This window comes from Solanum stenotomum, chromosome 1, assembly GCF_019186545.1.
Source record: "Solanum stenotomum isolate F172 chromosome 1, ASM1918654v1, whole genome shotgun sequence".
NCBI classification, from domain to species: Eukaryota; Viridiplantae; Streptophyta; class Magnoliopsida; order Solanales; family Solanaceae; genus Solanum; species Solanum stenotomum.
This window is the reverse complement of record NC_064282.1, coordinates 15,242,197-15,267,844: the sequence shown is the minus strand read 5'-3', so window position 1 is coordinate 15,267,844 and position 25,648 is coordinate 15,242,197. Positions and strand designations below refer to the sequence as shown.

Sequence of the window (25,648 nt, the reverse complement as noted above, 5' to 3'; positions counted from 1 at the left end):
TGTGTAAGGCCCCAAAATTTTGAGGCTCCACAAAATTATAACAGTGAATTTTATGATTCTAATTTCATCTTGAAATAATATTAAATATGTATTTAAAAAAAAAGACATCATTTAAATAAAATAAAAAGGAAAGAAGAACTATCTACATTTTATCAACAATATTTTAGAACTTTAAATTAAACAAATCAAATCTTCATATTAATAAATAAAGTTTTTTCGGTAATATCCAAAATAATATATTGCAAATAAATGGCTAACCTGTTATTAACTATACCTAACTTTTACTTTTATAAATAATAATTTCTATTATATAGAAATGTGAAGACGACCATGACAATCAATGGCAATTCCGAAAATCTAACATGATTGAAGGGCAGAATAGTAATTATTCCTTATCTATTAGAATGGATTTCAAGAAGGAGATGGACCTTTCTTTTCCATTCCTAGTCAGTCTCTTTCTTTCTTTGACCAAAAAATAAATTAAAAAGATCTTTTCAATTTTCATTTTTTCCAGAAGTAATACAAGGTATGACTTTTCTTTCATCAATTTTCATTTTCAAATGTAATACAAGATATGTTTTTTCTTTCAAATTTCTCAAATGCTTTCTTCTTCATTCATATTAAGGTTGTTGTTCAAGACCATATGAACACGTCCCTCAATTCGAATATCACATTGTAGTTATAATCAATATCCATAAAAATGTCTACATCAACTCACCCAATTTTCGTAGAATCTTGTGTTCTCTCTTTCAATTACTCTGTAGTTTTGTTCCCAAATATAATGAAGGATGTGAATTTGATGAAAATATTTTGTAGGAAATAATAAATGGACAAACATTTTCATAATTTTGGAGGAAAAAAATATAGTTAGAGATCGAGGGATAGGAATATAAGAGAGAGAAGGAATTGTTTGGAGTTGCAGGGAAAGTGAGTGGGCTTGTGTCATAAAAAAATCTCAAATGCACTAATCCACATAATTTTTCTTACCTTGTTAACCATTTGTTTCAAAAATCTAACCTTACATTGATATTTCATCAAGAAAGTAAAATTAGATGCAAAGAAGAAACAACAACAATAAGAGGGTGCATGTTTGGAAAAAGAAAGATAAAGAAGCAGAATAGATGGATATCTAATGGGACTAGATCTAGAAAGATTTTAAGGGTATATTTGTTATTTACACTATTTTTTAATATAATTTAATTTTTTTTATAATTGTACTTTTCCCCAAATTCTTTCCACGTGGCAAAAATATCAAATATAAATGCCAAACTATGTTTCTCTAGAAATCTCCATTCATGCTTTAAATAATTTTTTAACGCTTCATATTCTTACCAACAATTTTATTTTTTTCCTATTATATAGAAATGTGATGAGGAGGACGACCAAGGGCACTTTTGTCATTTTACCAAAATTATCAGCTTAGAACAGTTGTACTTTATGCTGCAAAATTATTGAATTTCCCAAATACCCAACCAAATTGCTATTACAATGATGGCCACGTGTACTTCCTATCATGAAAAGCATAAAAAATATCAAAACTAGCGGTACTAGCTAAAAAAAATGGTGGGACCCATTTTTTAAATCAATTTATATTACATTAACACCTTTACCTATTGCACTAAAATAAATATAAAAAGAAACAAACATGATTTAAAATGTATGAAAAAATAAAAATATTTTAATTAGGGAGCATAAAAAAAAAATAAAAAAAAAATGGATAGATAAATTAAATGAAATTAAAGTAAACTAAGAGTTTCACTAAATTTTTAAATAAATAGTTTAAAATTTTGTAAAAATATTGAAGAGAAATAATAAGTATTCTTAGTGTTCAATTTACGTACATTAATCATAAGAATATTTTGATAATAGAATATTTTAAATTTTAAGATTAATCAGAATAATATTTAATTAATTATAGTAGATTGTTTACTTTATTTACTTAATATTGCTATTCTTTTGTTTGAAATAAGAAGTTAAGAATCGGAACACATGAAAAATCAATACATTAATTAGAGAAGTAAAATAAATTTAAGTAGATTAATATTTAGAAAGAGATGACAAAAATAGCAAATGCGTAATAGTAATTTTAAAAATTACGTATAAATTTTGGAATAAGATAAAATATCTGGACAGCGAAATCAATATGATATGTAATAATCTATGTATCAAAATATCATGTTAATTTAACATTTAATTCTAAATATATTTTTNAAAATAACAAAAATACATATTCCTATAAGTTATTGTGCATGAAAAAAGAGAACCAAAAACACATTTGTATCATGCTAAACAAATTATGTTCATTAAGATAAATTATGCATATATATAACTTCATGTGATAGTGAAACATGCTTCTTAGTTCTAATTTTTATGTATGAGTGATAAATAAAAATCTTAATCTCTCTGTTTCAATGTGTTTGTTCTATATTGACTTGGCATGAAATTTAAGAAATTAAGGAAGATTTTTGAACCTTTTGATTTTGAATTTAAAATATGTTAAATATAGTAAATGCCTTTTGATCTTGTGATTTTAAATATGTTATGTGGAGTTGAAACTAAGAAAAGAAAAGGGACATTATTTTTTAACAGATTAAAAAAATATATGATAGATTAATTGAAATGAATAGGATAGATTTCAAGATGATAATACATAATGATTCATGATTTTTATATAAGATATAATTCAATCTAATAGACAAATTAACTCTGAATCTTAATAAATTTGTGTCTTATAGTAATAAATAAATTAATTAAATATTAGACTTGAGAGTTTTACCACTAAAAAATGAATCTACCATCGTTAATATCAATTATACTTTAAAATATTTTTGGATTAATTTAATTTAATAATTTTTATTTAGTATTCGATATTCACATTGGAGTTCGATTAATTCTAATGTGCTCTTAAATAGGATCCATTCGGATATAGTGCTCCCTATTAAGAATTTTTTTCATATCAAAAACTCAAAATTAAGTTATTTAATTAGGAAAGGAAAAACACCATTCAATGCAGTGATGCGCTATATTCTTTGATGGCTATTTTTTGATTTTTTTTATACTAATATTTTTACCAGGATCAATAATAATTAATGTTAATCAGAATGCTATAGAAATATATTTTAATATTTGTCAAATAACGATTAATAATCGATTATATTGGGCCCGTATCACGGGCCTTAAGAATCTAGTATTAATATATGACGTTAAACGATTAATGTTTTTAAGAATATATACTAAACACAAGTAATATAAAAGAACAAACTAAGACTGTCCTAAATTAATAATATTTGTATGCATGTTTGTATACATTTAAAATATTTTAATATTATTTTAGGCCATTAATTTTATTGAGACGTTGCAAAAATGCATTAATTATTATTTAAAAGGTGTATGCTTTTGCGGAACTTCTCACTGACTAGAGGCTATGAATAGTAAACTGATAATGTGAAATACCAGCTTTACAATTTTTAATTTGACAAATCAATACATATTGCATAATCTTAAACCATTGACTTTCACCACTATACTACTAATATATACGTGGGGATAATCAGACATGCCATTGCAATTACATATATATTAAAAAAATTCTTTTGTTTTAATTTGTTTATCTTATTTTTTTAATTTTTATATATTTAAAAATTACATAAAAAGTACTATAAATCATGATAATTGAAAACTTGAAATATCTTTTAAAATACATATAAATAATTCGATTGATTCATAAAATTAATTCATCTGTGTCATATAAAATGGGACAAAATAAGTAACATGTATTATTTAATTTGAAAACTACATAATAAATATTGTAAATCTCAATAATTAACAACATTTTATTGGCTCTTGAAATTCTATTTGTGCTACATACACCGGGAGTTCTACATACATTGAGACAAGAGAAGTAACATATATTATTTAAAAATTACGTAAAAAGTACTATAAATTATAATCATCAAAAATTTAAAATATTTTAAAAATATATTAAAATTTAATGGACTTTCTAAATTCTATTTATGTCACATAAAGTGAGACAAAAAATAGCAAATATTGAGCCCGTGCTAGCACGAGCACTTGTGTCTAGTAACTTATAAGTCACCTTAGTTAACAATTTAATTTTTTAGAAAATATTTGACATCTAAATTCACTTTTTTGTTATTTCTTCCGTCTCATTTTATGTGGTACCCTTTGACTTGATATGATATTTAAGGGGGAAAAAAGACTTTTAAAACTTGTGAATCCTTAGATTTTGTCTAGATGAAAATCATTTCATTAAGGATAAAGATAAAATTTAAAGTTAAATTGTTTCTAATTAGGCGACGTCAATTTTTAAAAAAATTTAAAAATTGATATAATGATATTGAAATAGTTGTGTTAAAGTTGATAAGATGATATAATGATATTAAAACAATATTGACATGTTAACGTGCTTGAAACTTAAAGAATACACCAAAAACAAATTTGATATTTTTATAAACATACAACAATAGATTTTGCATAATGTAAAAAAAATTAACCGTTCGGTGGAATTTAGAATATTCAATAATGAGAGAATCATAGATGTATATAAAAGAAAATCGTAGGCTCGCCTACGTGGTGCCACCACAAACAAGGATTCCCTTTTAATTTATTTATTACCACAACTAGTCTTCCCCTTTTATGAAAAGATGTGGCTTTTATGAAAAATTGTGACTTTTATGAAAAGTTGCAATTTTTATGAAAAGTTGCGATATTTATGAAAAGTTGTGACTTTTATGAAAAGTTGCGACTCATATAAGAGTTGCGACTTTTTATGAAAAGTTGTGACTTTTACTACAAGTTGTAAATTCTTTTCTTGAAGTAATAGATGTGTTTTTCGACACTACGATTGGAATAGAAGTGTAGTTTCAAATTGAACTCCATCACTTTGGTATGTTCATTTAAAAAAAAACACTCAAATAAACTGAATAATTTTGTGTAATATTTTTCCCTTTCAAGTATATATAATAAGCTGAATTGTTGTTCAATATGATACATTATTCCTTTAATTTTTCATTTTAATAATTACTTATGATACATTAAATGGGAAACTTTAAAATGATATATGTAAAGCCAAAGGTACGGCTGAACTTTCTATACGTTAGAACTAGAATATTTGTTCACTTTTTTCAGCCTTTTTAATTTTATTTATCCCTTCACCAACGATTATTTATTTATTAGAAAATTTAATATCTCCGGTTGATGTTCATTTGATTCCCTAAAAATATCAAATAGTAACACTTCCTGGAAGCAAAAAGATAAATTATAAAATCAAATTAAAGATGATTGATTGAAGGATAAATGATAAGATATTATAATTATCATTTTCCTTTACATTATTAATGTTTGTTACTACACAATCTTGTAGGTAAGATAATATAGTAGTTTAATTTTAATGATTGATAAGTTTAAGTATTATTTTATAAATTCTATGATATTAAATTCTCGCGCGACACACGAATAATTTTACTAGTTAAAAAAAATGAAATGAAATAATGATGCGATCACATCAAATCTATGATTACAAAAAGATGGATTTAACTATACTACAAAACAAACCGTGTATTTAAAGTAAGAATAAAATGGGTAATGACCATCCAAAGAAAAACGAATCGAATAAACTAATTTACTGTTAACAACTAACAGGTTTTGGCCATAAAAACACTTGACATAAATTAGTGGAAAATTGGATAAAATCATCAGAATTCTGCAAAATAGACAGAAAAATCCTACTATTATCGGTAAAATCAACTAGTAAAAATATAAATGAGAATAAAAAAGATAAATGTAAAAATAATAATGTGGGTTCATGATAATTGTCAAGATATAAATAAATCAACAAAAATAGGTAGCAATGTAAGAAAGGATGCTATGATTAACTAAGGAAAATGCTAAATGGCCTAAAAATTTGACAAGAATTTGGCCAGAAATTTAAGAAGTCTATAATATCTTTTTTATTTTAAAATAAGTTAGTCTTTCTTCCATTTTTTAGTTAAAAGGGTAAAAATATTCAAAAATGTAAAATAACATAGGTAAAATATCATTCTGGCCAAAAAGATTTTTCTATTAACTAAATATTACGTACTATTCTATTCAATTATTATGGCCTCCAAAAAAATTGGGGTCTCAAGTAATTGCTTTAGTGACTTTATGGTCAAGACTATATATATATATATATATATAATTGGGAGCCATAAAAAGTTGAAGCCCCTAGCAATGACTTTAGTGACTTTATGATTAAGACGGCATGATTAAAACCCGCATTATTTGTTCTTGCATTATTCCAGCAAGTATCGCTGAACACGTACTAGATCTCAAACTCAATATTATATATCTATATTATACACTATATTAAAAGTACGAACCTCTTTAAAATTATTGATCTAATTCATTACTATTATTTTTTCAATTATACTATTTTTCTCAAAATATTATAAACTATTTTAATAGTGAAATACCGTGACCTAATTGCCATGAAAAAATTGTAATAATTCCATAAAAAGTTGGGTCCAAAAACTACCGTCCCCTTTTACTTTCTTTCTTTAATACGGATTTTGTTTATTTTGCTTTAATAATTATTTTAGGATTAAACTTACCTTGATCAATGATAATATGAGAATGATAGGGTAAACATGCGATTAATTGATGTGAGACACATGTGCAAAACACATATGTTAAATTAGTATATATATAGAGAGAGAAATGCTTATTATAATACCTTAAAAGTTAAAATATATATAGAGAGAGAAAGTTCATCAGTAGTGTTTTGACTAGTGTTGAGGAAGGCGTTTCTCACCAAACAATTTAGTTACTTAAGTAAGCGTTTGGTCACGTTCATTTCATGGTAAAAATAGAAAGAAAAAAATTATTTTCAAAATGATTAATGATATTTAGAAATTAAAATTGTGTTTGGCCACACAATATATTAGAGTTTTTTTTTTAATATTGTGAGTAGTTTGGAGAGAGAGAAAATGAAAACAATTTTTAGCTGTTTGGAATTTTTTAAAATTCTTGAAAAAAAAGTGAAAATAGAATTAGTCAGAATTTTATGGTCAAACATGTACATCACATTCAACATAAGCAACCTCTCAACTACCCATTTTGCTGCTTGAAAATATTGACTAGTGTTGAGTCTCTATCAAATATAATATATCCATCCATGATTTTTCGATTCGTAATTCCTTAATCACTCATCCAAATGCCCAGCTTCCTAATAGTGTGAAGATGATTCTTTGAAGTTATTTATATCTTTGCAAACCATAACAAATTATGATTTCATCATCCAAGCCTGAGGAAAGTCTTTGGGAGATATGTCAGGGCTGTTCAATCCTTATTTATAAAGAGAGCTTACTAACGCTTAATTAACTGACATTTATATTTGATTCACTCTTTCATTCTGTTTTACTCAACACGTTTTCCCTTTTAATTTAATGACAATATTTTACTCAATCTTTAGAGAAAGTCTTTATGATTTTCTTGCTCTAAGATAAATGTTTGAATGTTTTATATTTGGGTAGAGAGTTAATTGCTTATATATTTATGATTTTACTTTTTGAATTATTTCTAGCGATCAATTTATGTGATAAACTCTTTTTTTAAATATATACATTGTCTCACAAATCCATTCAATATTATCTAGTGGGAGTACTAGAAATTATCGATATTTATTTTTATTTAAATATTAATCAAGATCTTTTTGTTAATAGCACTCATGTTTCTTTTTCTTTTGTTCAATTTTGTTTGATTCTTCTTCTGCTAAGCCTGCTGACTTAGAACAAAAAAGAAAAAGAATGAGAAAAATTTCAACCAAATATATATACACAATATCATAAATTCATAATAACCTTTTTATCATATAAATAAATCTTCAAACTCAACTCGTATGAAAAAGAAAAAACTTTTTTTATCAAATGTGGTTCAAATTAAACTCAACACATCATCTACACTTGTACAAGAAAAAAAAAATCTTTTTATCAAGTGTGGTTCAAACTCAACTCATCATCTACATGAAAATAAGGTTGGAATAAATAAAATACTTCTTTTATCCATTTTATAAAGCTATGTTGGATCAGAACTGGAGATGAGATCCAGACCGATAAATTAGTATGAACTCAAAAATGGAGGTGAAATTTGGACTCAGAAATGAGTATGGGGATGGGAATGAGGCTAAGGGAATATGGGTGGTGTTTAGATTATTGAGAAAGAGACATATACGAAAGATCATAGATAACTAAAAGAAAAGATGAAAACTAAAAAAATACCTTCTTAATTAACCTAGTGTTATTGACATAACATTAGAGATATATACCAGTATTATGTTTTATCATACTAAAGATTTTATTTGAAAATTTCTTATTATCAGTTTATTCTAATCATTAATCAATATGATTTTGAATTAATTTATAGTATTAATTATTATTTATGATTCTGCTATCTATACAATTTTTATATATACACACTTTTTATGGTTTTAGTCTACATGCAGTTATTTTATTAATAGTTTAACTTTATATAATAATAATAATATTATTATATAAAAGTAAGGATTAATTCTAGTTAATAAGAGTTCCATTTGTTTACAATATATCATCATTGATATTTTTATAAAAACTTTATCAATTAATATGAAGATTTGAGTTGTTTAATTCCAAGTTTTAAAATATTGTTGATAAAGATTAGATAGTTATTCTATTTTTCTTTTTTCATTTCGATTTTGTATATTTTTTTATAATTTTTGATATTATCTCTAAGTGAAATTAAAATCAAAAAATTTACTATCAAACTTTTTTAGCGACTCAATACTTTGGGAGCCTAAAGCACATGTTATACTGGTCACCCTTAATCCACCCCAGCATTTTTTAGCAAACTATTGGAGGCCAGATATTTTTAGACCAAAATACCAGGCACATTTGCTAAATTTTGCATAATTTAAAGAAATTTGTTTACCTTTTTTCGTTTAATCTCCGTCCGTTTTAATTTATTTGATTTATTTTCCTTTTTTATTATTTAAAAAAAAATGCATTTTTCCTTTTTTTGGCTACTTTCTAATTCTTATAACTTTTCGCATGACATGTTTAAAATTACAAGATTAAAGAACATGTGATACGTTATACATATCTTTAGTTTAAGATTATAAGATTCAAAAGTTTTTGTTACTTTATAATATATTTGTGTCAAGTCAAAATCAGATAAACAAATTGAGACAGATGGAGTACGGAGTATGGCAGTAAGAAGGATTAAAAGCAGAATAAACTGTCTCTTTTTACATTTTCTCAGTACAAAGGAAGCATGTTACAGGAGCACTTGCAAAATTCAATCAACCAAAGCATAAGCACACAAACAAATCTTATTTTTCCATTGCATTATATTCACTAAATCACCAACTGAAACTGATAGATTCAAAATGAAGGTTGGATGCTAAACCAGATGAACATATGTTAGCAACTTCATGTCTCATCTTTTTTGGGCCACACACCAAAACTCCAACACTTGATTCTTTCCTCTCAAACAACAGTCCTGCATAAAAAGTTGAGTAATTTGAATAAGACATTTTAATATTGCATAATTGTGATGTTATGTACCGTATTTACAATTCAACTAGCTATAGTAGGTTATACCGTATTATATATCAGGCTTGATATGACGAGTTACTTGTTATTAGGAATATTTTTTGTGATGAGAACTTACTTTTGAGGTCAGGCCTTTCACCAAAATGGAGATTAGTTGATTGAAAAAGTGACTGTTGGGGCAAACTTTCCATCTCCCTATCAGCATTATAGAACCAAGAATTAGGCGAAGCCATAGGAGTTTCACCTTCCATGTTCTGAATCTGCTTTGCATCAGTGCCACTCTGTCTCTTGTTCCAAACAAATGCAGCACTACTTGTGATGACTATAGATATGCAAATGATTAGCATATTCAGCACAGCCTTTATTGGATAAGAAAATATATCATTAGTATTTTTGTCGATTGGATATATGTAATATCTATTCAAGATTCCCAGGGAAATCAAGAAAATGATGAAGGAACATGATATGATAGCACCAAGCCAGAGCCAATTGTTTTGTCCAAGAATTGGAGTGATAGGCTCATCAGATGGGTTGGGCTTGAACCATATGGTCCTCAAGTTCTTCTTGTCTTCTGTCGACACAGGTTGCTTTTCTCTTGTTACAAAAGCCTCAATTTGTAACCCCAATTTACAAGTTTCAGATGGGGCACCGGATATAGGAAGGAGAAGGTCCAACATGGTGAGATCTTCCGAGTTCTTGAACACACTGATGAGTAGGATTTCTGGTGTCTTGCATTTTTGTGACTCACTTGTGTGGATTAGCTCCCTAATTATGGAGATGAAAGGGGTAATTCCACTTCCTCCACTTACCATAACCAATAAATCATGCCTACAGCAATATTTTTTTTAAAAAAAACAGAACTTTAGTTTATCATTGTAACATATAGTAGTACGCGAACTGTGAATTAAATTCGACTTGAACTAGTCATAACTCATACATATAGTATATTGCATACATACCTTAGAAAATGTGTGGAAGGAGGTCCATAAGGTCCTTCAACAGAGACATTAAGACGATCGACAGAATTAGGGGAAGAGATCATCTGGTAGAGCTTTTTGGACCAACTTCCTTCACCCTTAATGGCAACACTGATCTTCTCTGGCTCCAAATTACTACTTGAAGTGATTGTAAAAGGATGCCATTGCAATTTTGAAATGCTAGGTACATTCACAAACATGATGCTAGTCGGTGTGTAACTTAAACCTGCACAATATTCATAAACAAATTGATCAAAATTGTGACGGACTTGTTTGTCACAAAATTGAATATTTATGAAATTTCTTCAATGTACCTTTAGTCTTGGAGAAATTCAGCTCAAGAGTTTCACATGGTAGAACACGAGCAGAGACTAAACGAACATTTGATCGGGACTGTAAGAATCTCAAGAATCGATCAATCATGAAGAGGAAGAAACCGGGAAGCATGATGCAAGCATAAGAAACACCAACATGGAAGACGAAGAAGACGACAAAGAGAATGTAGAAATGATGAGTGTAGAAGAAGAGTTCAAACATCTTTCTCCTAATTCTAGGAAATGTTGCTATCCACAACACCAATCCAGAAAGCAATGACAATTCACCAGCCAAATTTGATATATCAGTTTTTCCCCATTTCAGCATCTGTTTCATTTCAATCAAGAAACATTAATTACTAATTCGGTATGTAATTACATGACAACAATTTTACCAGTTACATCAAGACTCTCATATATTACCTCAGACAATTGATGAGTGGCAGCCCAATAGATAATGTAACAAATGCCATGAGCAGAGAAAAGAGTCATTACAATATGGCCAAGCCATATATGATATTTAACACTTGCTTCTGATGTCAAACCAAATACTTGTAACACAGATGAGCCTCTTGTGACTGGAACAAACAGAAATGTTAAGCATATATTTCCAACAAGTCCCAACCTCAGCCCTGAATCTTCCAACTTGGCTTCCCATCTGTCAATAACCAATTAATCCGTCAACGGTCAAATTATCTGTCGTCATTTTTAAAAATAGTTGTCTCAAATTATTTGTTCCTGAATATACTTACACTTTTTCTCCACTTTTGGCTACGGATTTTGGTGTAATAGTGGGAAAAATAATATGCAAGTAAGAAGCAAAAGTCCAAACTAAGAGTGCAATAAACATCACAAAAAAGCTAAGCTCTATTCTTGATACAATTCCTAGCCCCTTTATGATTATTGGCCTCCTCCATATAGCCAACTTTTGTTTCTCCTCAACTCTGTTAATCACAAAATACAAAAAAAATATATATATATTAATAGATTTGAATATTTATATCTTTGTGTAGAAAAAAAAAATTGGGGGGGGGGGGGGGGGGNNGGGTTTACAGACCTGTTGATGTTTTTATTATTGGATTTCTTCCATAAATGGAGGTATACACATCCCAAGACAGCAATAAATATGAGAGGAAATGTGTTCATCAACAAATTCCTTCCTGTTTTTGAAAAAAAAAATATTAACATAAATTCATAATTTCTATCTTTATCCAACAAAATTAAAGAATGTGCAATACTTTAACACCATATACTAACAATCATCATAAGTAACTATATGATATGGTATAACCTCAAGATAGACTAAGGTGCAACTAGAAAATTATACGAAGTAAATAGGTTAAAAATTATTTTTATACATATATATTAAATCTTGAACATTCTTAACGAAATTTCTGACTTCACCCTACCACAATTTGTAATAGAGGAACTTAAAAAAAAAAGTATACCTTGAGCTCCAAAGTATGTGGAGTTGGTTGTGTGAGCTTTAATCTTGGGTGTCCATATTTGTCTATACATATTGGTTGGTGCTACTATCAAAAGTATAAAATACCCAACTGTAACAATTAATATTAGAGCCATTATAATTGCTTGAAAATCATTGGTAACACTTGATGAAGCTTTAAGAGAAGGAGAGGAAGAGGAAGATGTTTGAGACATTTTTTCACTTTTATTTTTTGTTATAATAAAAAGACAACTTTAGGATGGAAGAATATTGAAAAGGAATGAAGTCTATATATAGTATATAAAGAGAGAATTGATATAATATTTTTCTATTTAGCAAGTGTGTATAACAATTATGAGATCATTCTTATATATTCTTGAAATGAAAAATATATAGCATGATTCATGTCCCTACATAAATTTGTATATACTGTTGCGTTTACGTATGTGGAAATTTATTTATTTTTTCATTTTTCAACATTTTATAGTGACGTGTAAAATAAATTCCATGTTGAAGAAAAATATAAAGGTCAACCAGAATGGCACGTGGATAACTTCATTTTATTCAATTGCATGGTTCATGCAATGTTGGTTCTTGTTACTATTACCTTTTTGGCCTAAACAGTGATTATGGCTATTAGTATTCCATGAATTAAAATAGAGTTTTTAAGGTAATTAATTAATATTTCTTCCGTTTCAAAAAAAATAATCTAGTTTGACAGAAGATTTTTCAATTTGTGGTCTTAAATTAAAGTTATGTCAAATGTACCAAAATGGTATTTTATCTTGTGGCCTTAAACATATCACATGGAAAGATGAAATTAAAATATTACTAAAAAGCAAAGAGATTATTCTATTTTAAATAGACTAAAAAGAAATTATGTCATTTTTTTTTAATGGAGAGAGTATATGGTAAAAATGATATTTTATAATTAACTCACTTTTTTTTCACAATAAAACTAAATAGACTATATGTATCATGTATGTATAACTTAAACTCTAATGTTATAATTTATAGTAATTAGCTAGAATTGAGCATCATAAAGTGCTCTTGTGTTTATTCGATTTTTATAATTTGGTTATGAAATGAAAACCTTAAAATTACGTACATGTAGAATTTTCAATTTTCAGAAAACAGTTCTTGTCAAGATATCGTCCATAAATTCTACAAAAAAGTTTGGTAACCAAAATGAACTTGTATCTCATGGGCACTTTCACAGTGAAAGTGACAAAAGAAGCTACTTTTATACTTCCTCTGTTCTTTTCTAGTGGTTATAATTTGAGTCAAAACGATATGAATTTTGACTAATAATTTCAGATGTATTTTTTCATCATATTGAAATTAAAAAAATTGCAAGTTATAGTACTTTAATTTCTATAGTAGTTTTTAAATATCTAAAATTTTATTTTAAAATATCGAATGTATGTAGTCGAATTGAGTTTTGGGAATTAGTCAAATTAACTCTCGAAAAACTTCACATAACAACTAAAATGGAAACGGGGTGAGTATTCTTTTACACATATATTAGATTTAGGAAAATAAAAAAGATAAATACATTATTTAATTTCTTGTAGTTTATGAAAGTTCTAAATTTAAATGATGTAAACGTGTAGATAACGTCCAAAATTCACATAAAGCAAAATATTTTGCTCGTAAATTACTAATACCGTTACATTTATGTTCTTATTATAACAGAAGAAAAGGGAAATGCTGCAGGTTGGGTTGTTTTTTTTTCAGTTTTTAAAAGCACAAGAATACAAAAGGGAAAGGAAAAAAGCTCAAATATATAGTTATTTCTTTTAACAATTTTTAAGCTGCTTATAAATGATATATACGAAAAGCAGGTACTTCCTAAAATAGTCGAAATACACGCAACTTGAAAGCGCAACTAGTGGGTGGAGTAAATTAACGTCTTGTGTTTGGTTGATACTGAGAAACGTTGTTAGCGTGGTGGATGTGTGTCTACACGTGCTCATTAATCTATAGTGACTAAACTAGATGATTCAACTGGGGATATAATTTCACTAATTAATCATTCATTTTGTCATGCTATATACATTAAATTCAATATTATTCTTGAGTATCAGCTTAGTACTTTGATCATTATGTAGGGGAATAAAATAAAATAAAAAATAATGTCCAAGGATATGATAAGTATCTTGAACCTGTAGATACCTGGAAGTTAGGAGTTTGGAGTTTTCCATGATAGATAGATAGTACTTAACAACAAATAATTGTTAATCATGGATAAATCAATCAGATACTTAACCCTTTTTTTTTATGACCGTGTTGTCTGAGCCAGCTTTCGCACTCATGTTCGAGTATCTGTTACCTGCACTCATGGGATGTAGCAGATATTGATAGAATAGTCGAGGTACATAAAAGCTAGGACAAGTATAACTCCAAAATTTCCAACTTGAAAGGAGAGTTGTTTTGACTAAAGAAGATTCCTGATGTCACTGTGTTTGGATCATAATAGCTACTTTATTGAGCACTTTGTAAGGTGATGATGGGCCTAGAGGAGAAAAATGGGACTGCTCTGGAATTATAGATAAACAGCATTATTGAACTAAAAGTCTACACCAAACAAATGGCAAAAAAACAAAGGCTGCTAGTTGTACTAAAGAGTTCATACATATGAACCAACCTGCTTTTGCACTGGAGTGACACAGACTTCAGCCATTAATTGACAACCACAAAAACGACGCCTTCTTTGGCATATGCTTCTGTTCAATGAATCGTGTCTATCTATTAGTAGAAGTTTTGCAATATCTGCAAATAGCTTAGATCAAGATCAGCAATAGTTTCTGATGTCCTCATACACCACTACACCGTCAGACTTAATAAAATTGATTGAATCAAAGAAAATTCACATAACAGAATGTAAATTAAAGTAATATAGAAGAAGTAAACAGAAAACTACTTGTGAATTTAATAAGCAGAACCATTTGCTGCTACAAAGTCAGAAAATTTACCCAAAGATTAACCATCTTAGAAATTCTTATCATTGATTAAAAACAAATATCTCATGTAAGTACTTGGCTGAGCTTGTCAACACTTTATCCAGTCTGTTGAAAGAAAATCCCTTTTTTTTTAACAAGTCCACATATTTTACGACAACATACACAGTGAAATCTCACAAGTGAGGTCTAGAGAGGGCTAGAGTGTATGCAAACCTTACCCCTACCTCACGGAGATAGAGAGGTTGTCGCCAAAGGACCCTCGGCTCAAGTGCAGCAAATCAAAGTGGTTATGAAAGGAAAAATGACAATAAAGAAAATATAGCAACTAATAAGGAAAGCAGTGCCGAGCATTTAGAAAAGGAACAATTTTAACAACAAAATAGTGCAATAACCGACATATGATGAAAGATATCAAAAGCAAGAAACTACAAGAATAAGGTTAATACTATGACAGATACCACCAACACTAAACCTGCCAAAAAGCAAGACTTTATTACCTACTAGTCTTCTACCCTAATCCACACCCTCTTATCGAAAGTCATGTTCTCGGTAAGTTGAAGTTGCATAATGTCTAATCTAATGACCTCTCCCAATACTTTTCCGGCCTACATATACCTATCCCCGTACCTACTATATCCAACCTCTCGTACCTCTATACCTATCCCAGTCCCTACTATATCCAACCTCTCGTACCTCCTCGCTAAGGCATCTGAGCATCTCCTCTTCACACACCTAAATCATCTCAGTCTCGCTTCCCTCATCTTGTCCATCACGTAGGCCACTCCCACCTTGTTTTGATATCCTCATTCCTTATTTTATCACTCCTAGTACTTCACACATTCATCTCAACATCCGCATCTCCCCAACTTGCATCATTTGAACATGAGAGTTCTTGATTGTTCTTGATTGACCAGCACTCCGCCCCATATAACAAAGTCAGTCTAACTACCGTTCTCTAGAACTTATCTCTGAGTTTAGGCAGTACCTTTTTATCACACAAGACTCTGGATGCAAGCCTCCTCTTCATCCATGACGCACCAATAAAGTCCATATATTTTGCTGAACCCAAATGGGGAAAACCCCATGAAACAAGAAGTGTACTGGCAATGGATGTGCTCAAAAGATGCATCCTAAACAGCTACCCAGAAAAGAAAAAAAGTTTCTCTGAACAACTAGGTAAGTTTTGTGTGTAGCTAAGAACCAGAAAAGAGGAGATAAAGGTGATGAATAAACTGAAACAGTTGTCTTACCAGCTCATTGCATTCTTATTTTTGTTGCCTTCGTGCCAAATGGTCCTACCAAATACTTAAAAAAAAAAAAATCCTTTTCAAAAGAACCAGAGAAGTACTCTGAACTACAAAGGATTCTCCTTATATCAAAAAGCTCTATAGTTCACCTTGTCCATGGCTTCAAAGAGTATGAAATACTAGTCTCATATGCCATAGCTGCCTTTCAACCTTGGAGCCTAGTTATAAATGGTCATATCCTATCCGCAGTACTTTGTGCACAAAGCACCAAAAATGTTAACATCCTGATATTATCTGGCATGCTAATATCCCTCTGAACCCTCCACCTGTCCACCCCACCCCACCCCACCCAAAACCCATAAGCATAAACTAACAAACAAGAAACTCTACTTCCCGTTACACTTAGGACTCCAGATAGCTTGCAGTAACTCTTAGAGTACTTTTGTTAAATAAATCCAGTCATAGAATTTAAAATGAACCAGCTGCAGATTTGTCATTCAGCTTCCAGCAACATTTACCCTGCCCTCCCCATGTTTTCACGAAATGCAACGAGTTCCTAACCTGAAGGTTTCCATTATGTTTTATATTCAAATAAATTTGACCACCAATTATGTCAACCACCTCTGGAAGCGTAATTCTGGTTGGTAGCTACATCATATTTATACTTCTACTAATAACAATTGCTTTCAAGGGAAATTTATTCCACCGATAGATCGGAAATCTCTACCAAGAAAAAAACAATTCTATCCCCAGCTCCATCAGAGATAAAAGGTATAACAGCTAAACAAAGTTCCTCACCGAAGTGCAGTTCCTTGACTCAATTCAAGCAAAAACCAAGCTAACAACAATTTCCAAATACCAGCATATAACACACAGTTGGCTTTGAGGAAGTAGAATGGCCTTGGAAGATGATATGGAAAACCAAGATACCCTATAAAGTAAATTGTTTTACTTGGCTGTTAGCTAAGGAGACAGTTTTGACACATGAGAACCTGAACAAAAGAGGCGTTCACCTGTGTTCCAGGTGCTTTTTGTGTGAAGAGCAAGGAGAGACAGTCAACCATCTCTTCTTACACTGCAAGTGGACAACCCAGCTGTGGCAAATGTTCACCAATATGAGAGAGATTAAATGGGTGAAACCAGGAAGGATCAAAGATGTTTTGAAGTGCTGGAATAGAGACGGAAATGCAGGAAGAAAGGAGGAGAGATGGAAGATGGTCCCATCATGTATATGGTGGACAGTATGGCTAGGGAGGAACCAGAGATGTCATGAAGGAAAGTAGAGCAACATACAAAGATTTAAGCTTAACTGTTTAGCTCTGTATTATTTTTGGTGTAAACAAGTAGTCTTAGATAGCTCAGAAGTAATCAGCACAACTATAGACTGGCTGTAACTTGGTAGGTATAGGATCCTATGTAACTACAACACTTTTGGAGGGGAACTACACTTTTGAGGTAGTATACCTGTGGATAAATATAGACTAACTGTTACTTTTATCAAAAAAATACCAGCATATAACATGAAACTCCCATTAATGAATGTGTAGCCACGTCCAATACAGCTTCCAAATCGGGACAGAAAGACAGCTTTTGCAGCAAGCACCTGCTTACTTTTTGACCATCTCAAATTTACTAATGATATGGAACTTGTGTAAACAATAGAAAAACATGATAGCTTTTTTGGAAAAATCAAGTTGCATAACTCACAGTGCTTCTTCTATATAGGAGGAAAGAAGAAATTAGAGAAAAGTGAAGGATAATATAGGGAGTAACCACGAGACTTTTCCATAAATGCCTTTTCGTAATAATCAAGAGACAATTCCAGAAATGCCTTTTTGTAATCAAATGAGCCTAGCGTGGACATGAACATCTGAACAACAAGTGCTTAGCAGATGGCCACCTTTAAAAGTCCATATTAAGCACAACTACTGCCCTTATTTACAGCAAAGTACCTTCTGAATCCTACCCAACTAGCTACAGAAATTGTCAAAAATAAAGAAGCAGTGATATCAAACTGTACACTATGTTGTATATGGTTTAGCTTTGTCCAATGTTTCATTTTGGGGGAAATCCTAGACCTAGCTAGACCCCAAAACTTTTACCGAATTCTTCCATGTTGTGATATATTCTGTTAACATTTGTACATCCAGTTGGCAAAGGAAGAAAATAACCATATAGGCAATACCAATTAGTTGGAATTAAGGTCTAACCATTGTTGGTATAGATAACCTAGGATAAGGATATGAAATTTAGATAACCGCTAATTTTCCTTAAAAGACAAATTTATTAGTAGCATTTGAATGGAAAGGGTTCAAACCTCAAATAGCCCGTCTGAGCCAATAAATGGTGTATACTCCCACCAAGATATTTGGATAAGCTTAACAATCTCTAGAGAGCAGAATACTGAGACTCCATATCATGACCCCAACTAGTTAGTGATTAAGGCTTAGTTGAATAGTTGATTGTATAGATTGATTTGTACATTTAGTTAATGATTATCCATGCAACTTGCAAGTCTCACTTGTCAATTTTCGAATTGCAACCCCAAAAGTTCCATTTCCCTTTTCATGAAGTGCATTGCAAAAGTGTTTTTTTTTTAAATAAATGGAAATGGTATGTAAGGAAGTGTGTTCTAACAGTTAAAACAACAAAGAGAACATAAAGCTCACACATAAAGCTAAGAACTTAAGATGAAGGATATGATCAGCGGATATGTATTTGATGATACCTCGATGGAGTGAACTGTGAAGCAAGCAACAGTCATGATAGTTAAACAATCTGGACCAAGTTCAGAAAGTAAACATGACACTAAAGCCAAAAAGGAGTATATGCTTAGCTCCTTTAGCTCACTTCCAGGGTTGATCAAAAATCAAACTGGTAAGAGCAGCAAGAAATGAATATGAATGAACTTATAAAGCGCAAAAAAACTTCGGGCCAAACTCGTGATTGGCCCAAACTGAAACATTGAGGTTTTCCCTTTTCTCTTTTTTTTTTCCCTGAACAACATTGAAGAATTCATCTAGCACAAAAACGTCATTGTGAAAATCAAGAACACCATTGAACACTTTGGCTTCAAGACCAAGGCACTTAATGAGAAGCATACCATCACACTGTAAGCCGAAAGGTGACCATCAACCTGTAGTCATTAATAGGAAAGGAAGCAACGAGCACCGCAGAGAGAAAGAAGAAGAATAACTAAAGAGAGCACGTCCCAAATGGATTAAGATAATTTTGACATGAAAATCAGAATCCTGAATTTTACATGCTAATGGATCCTTTTTTTGGTGGAAGGTCTATTAGACAGATGCCTGAAATTGCAATGCATAAGCAGCATAGGATAAAAGCGGGTCAAAGCCAGGTATATGCGGAAACAGGGAAAAGTATGCGGTGGATGAAAAATGAAGGGGGGAAAGAGAAGAATATTGTGACTAGGGGTGGAAGAAACAGAAACTGTGAAGGCAATAGGAAAAAGAAAAACGCAAATATTCTTCTATTTTTAAAAAAAAAAAATACTCTTTCAAGTCTGGATATACCTCCTAGAATAATTAGTGTATCAGAAGGGGTTCCCTCTAGCACCAAAGAAATGAGCAATAATTTAAGTACTGCAATGATCTGATTAATGAACAAACCTCATTAGTACTTATGACCGGTAGTAGGGGTCAATCTTTTTGCTGTTACAGAATCCTTGCTACGGAATAGATGGGTGCTCAATAGCAAACACGTGGCACTTTCACTGGCAGACTAACCACATCATTGCAGGATAAGGGGCAAAAGTCTAAATGGTTCAAGCCTCATTCCTACATCATCTTGGCTATTAATTACTAAAACATTACTGATGTATCAACAAATGAGAATCACCTATCATCCTCCTGAGCTAGAGCTAACATCTATAAGGTATTTTCTGAGACTACTATAACAAACTTTCTTGTTCAGGGTGCAAAATGATTAGATGGCAATTGGAGTTGCATGTATCACAAACTTTGATTGTGGCTGTTTGGTCTGAAGTGACAATCTAATCATCTTAGTCATTATGCTTTTTTAAGTCTTGTGAATATGTTTTTTTGGTACAATTTCTCAGTTTCAGATGTGAAGGCATAGGCTTCAAACTTTCTTCTATAGTTTTTTTTATTTGCTGCCTTGCTAGGACACTCAGTTTCTTCATATTCCCAAACCTGAGGCATCATAATGCAGCTCTTGTTGAGACTGCATTGTTAGGAAAGACGCACTCCTGTTGTTTCTTGCTGTTGCAGACATTACAATGTTCTAAATGAAGTAGCTTTTGGATTTAGTTATTCGAGTTTTACATAGGAACTAATTCAATCTTCTGTACATTTTGCATCTTCCTGGTGCTTTTTATCTACAAAAACTATTTAACTTATCAAATAATCAAGAACTCTGCCCAGTTCTATGCATAAGTAGACAATGTATGAGATTAGCATGCAACAATGATACGAAGTTTCATAAATTAAGTGAAAATATCCACAAACAAACAAAAAAATTGATGACCGAAAATATCCAACTTTTCACAACTCAATTGAATATGAGTTTCTCGACAAGCTTATTGAAGATAATACCTTCAGATTCTTCATTCTCTGAATATCAAATTGAAAATACAAAAGATAGCACATAGAAAATATCAAATAGTGGAAATCAAAAACCAATCCTGTTAGAACAGCTACTATTTGCTTTTAATTACACAAATATGAATACTTACAGTACAAGACAACTGACTTTGTGCTAAAGGCACCCTTAGAAGTTTTGAAGTAGTGAAAAATAAGATATCATCTTAATCTTAATTCAGAACCATCAGAGCTTATTAGATGACAGTTGGTTGCCATATTTCAGATTAACTTCAGGAATTTCAGTGGGTAACCTCCACCAGGCCACAGAGTCTGTAACCCCAGTTCTTCTCCGATGCATGATCACAAATGCCATCAGCAGCATGAAGACAGCAGCTAGCATAGGATATAGGACGTTACCATTTCCCCTCTTCCAACTCTTCAAGACAGCATGTGCACAAATCTTACCATCAAAACTACCCACGGAATTATTTATCTTCATGATCTCAACCCCATTCAGAATGGCATCTACAGCATGTGGAAGACTCATATTCGATGGCCCAACACTCAGAGTCAAAACACCGGAACTATCTCCATCAACGACAAAATCAGCATAGAAAGGGGAAGCCAGCAACCTATTTGTTACTTCAGTAAGGTCCAAGTTTTTGTAGGCCAAATTGTTATTCAAATAAACATTGAAAAATAGCATACCACGCGCAATACTAGCTATATCACAGAAGTGCATCCTAACCAAGTACTTATACCCTTTGGTCACTGGAAATGTCCATGTCATTTTTAACTCGGGGATTGAATTACCCGAACTCCTAATAACTCGAGCAGTATTATAAACATTATCAGGACCAACCTCTCTGCTCGCCCCACCTTCTTGATAGTTTATACGGCCACCAAAGTGAACCTTTGAAGAACCATCATCAGACTTGAGGTACTCATCATCAGTAACCCAAGTTCTCCATAACGAATCATTAAAAGGGGTAACTTTCCAACCACCAACATTAACCCTATACATAGTTTCAAACCCATTCTTCAATAATCCATGAATTTGCTCATTTTTATCAAAACTAACATGCTGAGCCACATCAGCAATCAAATCATTAGGAGCAGAAATAACCTCAATCGCATTAACAAACGCAAAATTCGACTTCTCACTCGGCACAAAAGTGATAACAAGCACATCTGAATCAACCCCAATCACATAATCCTTAACTATCTCAAAACCCTTACCCATCTCCACACTTAAACTGTTAAATAACACAAACCCATTTGCCAAGACATGAAATTTAGCATTACTAAAATCAAGACTACCTCTTAATCGACGGAAATGAAGACGTACCAAGTGCATACCAGGGTTCTTGATTACGAACTTGTACTTAGATGGGCGCGTGAAGACACGGGCCGTGTGGTAAATTGGAGAAGATTTAGGACATGGGTTTGGGTCAGCGAGTGAAATCGATTCCGTGGAGGTGAGAAACGACGCCGTTGAGTCGGAAACGTCTCCGGTGAAGCGGCGGTGGTCGAAGTCAACGGTGGTGTGTTCCGGGGACCCACAGTTAATGAGGTAGTGATCGAGAGGAGAAAAGGAAGCTGAAATTAGATTGAAGTAGAGGAGTGCGAAGGAGAAGAAGAGAGCGAAGGTGGAAGAGAGAGTCGCCATTGTGAGATCGAACAGAAACGGAATTGGAGCTCTGGAGAGGTTAAAGATGAAGGTTGATCATGGAGGTGGCTGTAAACGTGTGGGACCATGTTGAGGTTTGGCTGTAAACGTGTGGGTCCAACAAATGAAGACTCGGCCAGACCCTCTAAACCTTAATCAATTGTTTAATAGCCCAAATAAATTATCTATATATTTATTTTTATTTAAATGGTTGATATAAGTTATTAGTAATAGAAAAATAAGTATTTATATAAAAATAATATAATACTTGGTTGATACTTTAAAATTTGTACTCCCTCTGTGCTTATTAATTTGTCGTAGGCACACCTACTAACTATCAAAAAAAATTATCAAAAAAACATAATGAGTTTACCATTTTACATCTATTTGATAGAATTTTAAAATCAATTTACTCATTAAAAGAGGTTCTATCTTTTTCAAGAACATTAACTCTCTAAATAAAGTGAGGGCATAATAGGTAAAAAAAGCCTTAATTTGTCAAAAAATGACAAATAAAAAGGGACAAGTAAAAAGGGAAAGAGAGAGTATAACTATACATGTATAAATTATGAGAAAAATTATGTATTATTTTATACATAATAACTAACAAAAACATTATTAATACACTTTTAACATTATTTCTACACACCCTACCAAATGACCCCATACATGTATAATTAATCCATGCATAAATAAAATATATAGATTCCCTCATAACTAATCTCTACATCAGTAATACCTCCTACATAACTCTAACCAAGTAAACGATCCATGGATAAGAACAAATTAACCATGTATTAATTTTCATACATCTTATACATTTGTTAGGTGTGTAGAAATTAATGTGATCATATTTAAAATAAATATGACGTTTGATTGATAATTTGAAAATCCACATAATTAATACATGTACAAGTTATGAGGAAGTTTATGCATTATTTTATGCAGTTGGTATTAGTTATTTAAGANTAATTAAATTAAGACCTTCTTATGCGAAACAAACGATAGTTTCTAGAATGTTTGTGAGGGCATAATAGGTAAAAAAAGCCTTAATTTGTCAAAAAATGACAAATAAAAAGGGACAAGTAAAAAGGGAAAGAGAGAGTATAACTATACATGTATAAATTATGAGAAAAATTATGTATTATTTTATACATAATAACTAACAAAAACATTATTAATACACTTTTAACATTATTTCTACACACCCTACCAAATGACCCCATATATGTATAATTAATCCATGCATAAAATAAAATATATAGATTCACTCATAACTAATCTATACATCAGTAATACCTCCTACATAACTCTAGCCAAGTAAACGATCCATGGATAAGAACAAATTAACCATGTATTAATTTTCATACATCTTATACATTTGTTAGGTGTGTAGAAATTAAGGTGATCATATTTAAAATAAATACGACGTTTGATTGATAATTTGAAAATCCATATAGCTAATACATGTATAAGTTATGAGGAAGTTTATGCATTATTTTATGCAGTTGGTATTAGTTATTTAAGAGAACGTGTAGTAGCTGATTAGAGTTATATATGTATGAGTAGTGTATGGAATTATGAGTGAATCTAGTATCATATAACGTAATTTATAGAAATCTCATTAGTTTATGAGCTATTTACTTGGATACATGCTAGTTTGCAATATTACGAATTTTATCAGATTTTGGTATGTCCAAATACATGTATCTTGGGATATGTAAGGTCATAATCATCTTAATTGTTTTATATATATATACAATACATCTAAGTAGATTCGCTTTTATCTGAGATGCATAGACATTCTTGTTTGCTTCCCTCTCATCTCACTCTCGTATCTGGTATCTCAAATACGTGTGAATCATATTATATGTATATATATAATTAGTATTTATAATGGTTCACATGTATTTGAAATACAAGACAAATATTATTTGCCTCCCTCCTATCTTGCTCACCACTATCATATCTGTTTGTGTATCTGGTATTCAGATACATGCAAATCATACCAGATATAATATGTATCTGATATAATTCGCATTTATCTGACTTAAAATTTGGTATAGAATTATTAAATAGTGAAATAAATTATCATTTTTCAAACAATAGGGAGAGTTATTGTGTGTATAACATATATAATAAATATTGTAGGAATATTTGTGTTATTAGATCATTTCTCCATTATTTTATGTTAGTGTTAGTTATGTAGTAATTTGTTGTTTTACCTTCTACTGTGCATAAAATATTACATAAAAAATTGTGAATGAATAAGTTATTTCCTATAAATAACCATCCACTCAAGACGCCTTAATAACTAGTACATGAATAATTAAACACTTCATAAAATAATACATAAATTTCCTCATAATTTATATATGTATTATTCGTGCAAAATTCTTAATTGTTAACTAAATGTTGTATTAATTTTATCCATAAATAACTTATTTCTTATTTACCTATCAAACGTCATATAAGTTATACATAAATTAATACATATATAACTTATTTCTTATTTATCTACCAAACGACTCCTCAATGATTAAGATCTAAATGATTATCCAAACCTTAAAAAATAATTAATTTAATATCTAAAATTTAAATAATTAAATTAAGACCTTTGTAAGCGAAACAAACGATAGTTTCTAGAATGTTTGTTGAAAGTTGATTTTTGACTCTATATATAATTAACGGAAAAGGGACAAAATTACCCTCGAATTATTCGAAATAACTCATATGTATCCTTTAATTATGTTTAGGATCAAAACTACCCTTGCCGTCTATGTTTTGGACCACAAATACCCTTAAAATGTTATCTTTGCCACTAGAGCTGACATGACAGTCCACCTAGACAGTCCAACATGGCAAAAATACCTTCCTATCAATAATGT

General features: G+C 30.7%; 2 protein-coding genes across 2 annotated transcripts; both read right to left on the bottom strand.

The window, feature by feature from the left end:
• Positions 1-9,251: 9,251 nt before the first annotated feature.
• On the bottom strand, positions 9,252-12,624 carry LOC125844721 (ferric reduction oxidase 2-like). The gene is made up of 8 exons (XM_049524051.1): positions 12,324-12,624; positions 11,933-12,035; positions 11,628-11,819; positions 11,299-11,533; positions 10,876-11,203; positions 10,544-10,787; positions 9,703-10,412; positions 9,252-9,531 (listed from the first exon to the last, which is right to left on the bottom strand). The coding sequence occupies exons 1-8, from the start codon at positions 12,532-12,534 to the stop codon at positions 9,392-9,394; spliced, it is 2,163 nt and encodes a 720-aa protein (XP_049380008.1). The 5' UTR covers positions 12,535-12,624; the 3' UTR covers positions 9,252-9,391.
• An 8,463-nt stretch (positions 12,625-21,087) lies between these two features.
• Positions 21,088-22,857, bottom strand: LOC125866666 (probable receptor-like protein kinase At5g24010). Its single transcript, XM_049546982.1, has one exon. It carries the CDS (start codon positions 22,758-22,760, stop codon positions 21,336-21,338), a length of 1,425 nt encoding a protein of 474 aa, XP_049402939.1. The 5' UTR covers positions 22,761-22,857; the 3' UTR covers positions 21,088-21,335.
• Between the last annotated feature and the right edge of the window lie 2,791 nt (positions 22,858-25,648).